At 31.4% G+C, this 4,961-nt stretch overlaps 1 protein-coding gene across 1 annotated transcript in view; it reads right to left on the reverse strand.

Moving 5' to 3' along the window:
• Positions 1-4,017, reverse strand: part of LOC105366030 (acylphosphatase-2) — an 8,839-nt gene extending 4,822 nt beyond the window's left edge. The window contains exons 1-2 of the mRNA XM_011504338.1: positions 3,582-4,017; positions 907-1,033 (exon numbers count right to left, since the gene is read on the reverse strand). Of these exons, the coding sequence (XP_011502640.1) occupies positions 907-1,033; positions 3,582-3,654 (200 nt within the window). The 5' untranslated portion in view covers positions 3,655-4,017. The remainder of the gene's footprint in view (positions 1-906; positions 1,034-3,581) is intronic.
• Positions 4,018-4,961: the final 944 nt, after the last annotated feature.

A 4,961-nucleotide genomic window follows, 5' to 3' on the forward strand; every position in this document is an offset into this window, starting at 1 on the left:
CGATTGTTTATCACATGACAAAAATGATAATTAATTAGGTAATTTTATTTTATGAATTGCGAAGAATTTCAGTAGTTAACGAATAACTCCTTTACTAGAAATTTGGCAAAATTTCTTCTATTTTTATCCCTATTTTTTCACTGTTACTTGAAAAATTATTAACATATAAAAGTGAGGGTATGGTGAACGAAAGTATTAAACATAAAATTAAGATTTTTTCATGCCGATAGTATAAGCCAAAAGAAAACTAGATTGATTAAAACATTTGAGATTACCTTTCCTGCATCATTTAACAATTATAAATGTATAAATACTAATGGAATCGTTATACTATCATTTCATCATAAGAGGTACACGTGAGGTTTTATTGTAATACATGTTTTCTTGCCTATGAGTTGAAAATTACAGCTGACTCAAGAAATAATTGTATTTCCAGAAGGCGGATGAAATTTTTGATGTGGTAATTGATACCATGTCCGGTTACGTTACAGCGATTTGCGCACTGAATAACACGAATAACGCGCAATCGAGTTTTTGTGGAATAGTCTGAGCAAAACAATAGGATAACCAGATGCGAACCACACGGGCAATTGATATAATACACGAGAGTCGATCAATTTTTATCTTTAATAGTACTTTCATCTTCTTTTTTTTTTCTAACGGAATTCAGAACTAAACTAAAGTAATAATACATTAAAATACCTTTCTTGAATAAAAAGAAATTTTTTTCGCTATTTTCAAATCATTAAATGGGTATAAGTTGAACAAAACAGAAAAAAATTAATTAAATACAAATGATTTCATATGTTTGTATATGACATCGTATTATAATTTCTATATTGAATGAAATGTTAATTAAATAATTGTTGGAAAAAGTAAAAGATCGCTCGGTATATTAACACTTACATTTGATCGACGAGTGCTTGTGGACCTTGCATTTTTCCGAGGATGGTCCCGTTTTTACTATTTTTTACCCAGCCGACGATTCCCAATCGCTGACATAATTCTCGTACGTATTTTGTGAAGGAACAACCTACGAGATCGTAGATGCAATTAATATTTGTACATTTTTCTTTATTAATCTTTCGAGGAATATATTTTCCTCGTAGTGGTTATAATGTGTAAGTAAAAATGTAATTATTGATTGTAAATAATAGGAGTATGAATATATGATATATTCGAAAGTAACGTCGAATCGATACAAAGCGATTAAATTTGCTTGCATTTGGAGTGTTTATTACTCAAGATATTAGATGTGTGTATGTCTGTGTATGTGTGTGTGAACGCGGGTGCGCGCGTGTGTGCGCGCGTGTGTGTGTGTTATATAAAAATTATGCATATGCATTATTATGTGTATTATAGTGTTAATTTGGTACACTTTTTCTGTCAAGTGTAAATATTATTGGATTGATACATAAAAGTTTATGTATATCTCTGCTGAGTATATATGATATGAATTATATATATATATATATATATATATATATATATATATACACCTTTATTATAAGATTATAATATATAAGATGTTTCGATTGCATTAACAGTCATTGTATTAATACGTTGAGATCAGAAATGATTCTTTTACTTTGACAGATTACATAATCAAAAAATCAAATATTACTTCATATATGCGTAGAAATTTGGCTGAAATAAATATCGACGCACTAGTCGTGTGATAATTAAATACTCAAAATTAATTTCAATTTAAATATGAGCCCCAAAGGTGGATTTTAAATAACAATCCGTTGCCAAATATGCAAACACGCATACACGCATCCACAGAAATTAATTTATTGAATATAAAAACATGAAATTTAATTTTTAATAAAAAATTTAATTTATTAAAAAATTAATAAAAAAATCAATTGCCTTTTAGTAATAATTCTTTGCCTTATTTTTTCATACCTATATTAAAAATCAATATATTTTTAATTCTTATATTTATATTTTATTCTTATATTTTGTATTTACCAACAATTCCTTTAGTATAGTTGTCACGTGTTTATATTTTTGTTATATTAATATATGAGTTTCATTAATTATTTAATTCATAATTAATTCCATCAAAAAAACTTGATAATCACAATAAGCGAATCAAAGATTTATATATATTGAATAAATTCTTAATCTATTTACGAGTTTTATTTACAATAAGGCTACATAAACTTTTTATTTAAGTACTAACGAAATAACAATTAGAGCTGTATTTGAATTTATTTTTCAATGACATCAAGCGATAATATTCTTTCATTCAAATTTTTTTATATTATATTATGTTTGTATAGGTGTTGTAATATTGAGACTAAGCGAAATCGGTATTTTAGACAGTTTTGTTACGATGATTAAAATATATATTTGTACGGGGAACGTTAGAAAAAATTGAAAGATTAATAAAATAATAAAAAATCTATATAATATCATGCCATAAAATCTGTCATTTATGCATTTAAATTTTTCTCAATTATATCTCTCTCTTATTGAGAATACTTAAATATTTCTGATTATGCGAAGAACATTAGATTAGATAGATCAAATTGGTAAATTAATTGGAAAAAAAATTATACAAATATACAAAAAAGAATTTTTAAAATTGATTAATTGAATCTGAATTTTTTAGTAAAATTATCGGTTTCTTAGAAATCCCTGATACGTGATTAAATTTCATGATAAGAAATCTACATAAGAAAGTTTATCAAAACTGTTTATTTGAAATTTTAAACAAAAAAAAATAATAATAATACACTTTCTTATTGATTAACGTTACTTTTAAAACTATAATAATTAGTTAAAATGGTTATTAGTAAATAAGTATCTCATTATATTAACGACCACTATTATTCTCTATTAATAATTAATAAACCCACTAAAAGATATTTAATATTAAGTAATTTAAGTGACATGATAAAAGATCTAGTAGATAAATTAGAAAAATAAGTTTAAATTCTGTACTTAAAATACAATATAAAGTAATTGAAAATTATAATATGACCTTACAGTTATTAATATTAATTATTATTTTCCATCGGCTAAAATAAGTTTGTCCTCAGAGTCATTAGTTGTAAAGGAGTCCTTACTTTTTATTTGATATATTTTTTTTTTGTTTTGCGTTTTTTTGTTGAAATATTATTTGAATGAATTATTTGGTGATATATTGTTCTGTATTTATAATCAATAAAGGCTGTCGATTAATAAAATAATGAAGCGAAACAAAGTTCGAAGCTATGAGTCAGAGAAAATTATAAAATAAATACAATTTAGCTTTTGAGAGTTTCGAATAGCGTTGACTGACGTCTGATTACATTTTTTTTTTTTTAACAAAACGTTCATTCGGCTCCGCCTATGAGCGGTCTCATTGTGTCCAAGTGTCACAAAATTTTTCTTTTAAAAGTTAAAGAAAGACGAATCGAGTTGTTATCGGATAGATGATCAGTGTTCGCAATATTTATTGTTTCGTTATCGCTCAAGCATCCGATCAAAGTAAGATCAAAAGAGAGAGAGAGAGAGATAGAGAGAGAGAGAGAGAGAGAGAGAGAGAGAGAGAGAGAGAAACTAAGCGAAGCGTATCGTATACGATTCACCTTGTACTTTTCCAAAAACTTCAAAGTCCACGGAGACGAGAGGTTCAGAGGCCAGAGGATCGTTGGAAGCCATGTCTCTCGCGACTTGTTGGCGTATGGCAATGACGGAGAAGGGGAAGAGTTCTTCCTCGACGCGGCCGAGATTCCTAAACTCCTTGGAGTTTCCTCAGATGCAAGTCGTATTTGTTTGGTTTTGTCGAGACACACTGGCGAGTTGTCGCGGAATGAGATATTTTGTTTCGGGCTCTTTTTGGTTTGAAGCGAGCGTCGAGGGTCGTCGTTGGTGCTTCTTTTGCCGCGTCCTGCACAGGCTCGAGGCGTCGATTAAACTTTCGTATCTTCCCCTCTTGTCCCTCTTCTTTCTTTAATAGTCACGTAAGAAGAGTCGAAGGGATCGTTGTTTCACCTTTTCGCGAACACGAGGCTCGCGAACTGATTTGCCTTCGGCGACAGTCCGAACGACCTCGCCACTCTCTTCTCATCGTTACAATAAATATAGACTCCCCACTTGGTGGCCAGCAGCCGATTGGCGATCAATATCGGGAATCAATTGGCCTTCCTACTTTGTTCGCTGGCCTACCGATCTCGCGTTTCCCGCACCTCTAGCACCCCGTGGCGTAGGCAAACCCGCAAATCCCGATGTTTACGAGGTCGCGTGAATTTTTACGAAGTCGCGTGAATTTTTACGAAGTCGCGTGAATTTTTACGAAATTCACGGTTCGACTTTCATTAGTTTAACGTGTCGGCTACTCATATTGGTCTCTCATTAGTTCGATAAAATTTCATTCGATAGTAACGTTTATTATGACATGGAAATTACTATACATAGACCACTATCATTACTACCTATAGGCTGTGAGAAATTATCAAGTTTTTAAATTCTTTATAAATAGGCGTTTACGAGGGTCAAAATAGCACCCGGCAATGACGATTCGTTAAATCATATAAAACTGATGAATGAAAAAGTACGTAATCCAGCGAACTTGGAAAATGTAAGAAAGTTATTGTTTATTAATTCAATAGCTTCGACGTTTAATTGGTGCGACATCCGATTAAGATTTCATTGAGGCGATAAAGCGTAGAAGGGAGATTGGCGATTAGATGGTTGAGTAAATGAATTAATAAAGAGACTCGAGAAAATTGTCCTCTTTACACGGAGAAAGTAGTATTCGTCTCGTCATTATTTGGGTGTAGGCTCTGGTTGAACAATTCTGTCGGGTTTAATTATTGGAGATTTGCAGGTGGGGCATTCTCTCACGTTTACACGATAGTCGCCCGAATGCCCGAAGCGATATCCCCGTCGCGTCATCCCTGGGAATGTGGCTCGGCTGACGGTATCTTCGGCTCTTACGCTGCTCGTAGCCTTCCACGGTGCGTCTG

Source organism: Ceratosolen solmsi, unplaced genomic scaffold (genome assembly GCF_000503995.2).
Source record: "Ceratosolen solmsi marchali unplaced genomic scaffold, CerSol_1.0 scaffold25, whole genome shotgun sequence".
Taxonomy (NCBI): Eukaryota; Metazoa; Arthropoda; class Insecta; order Hymenoptera; family Agaonidae; genus Ceratosolen; species Ceratosolen solmsi.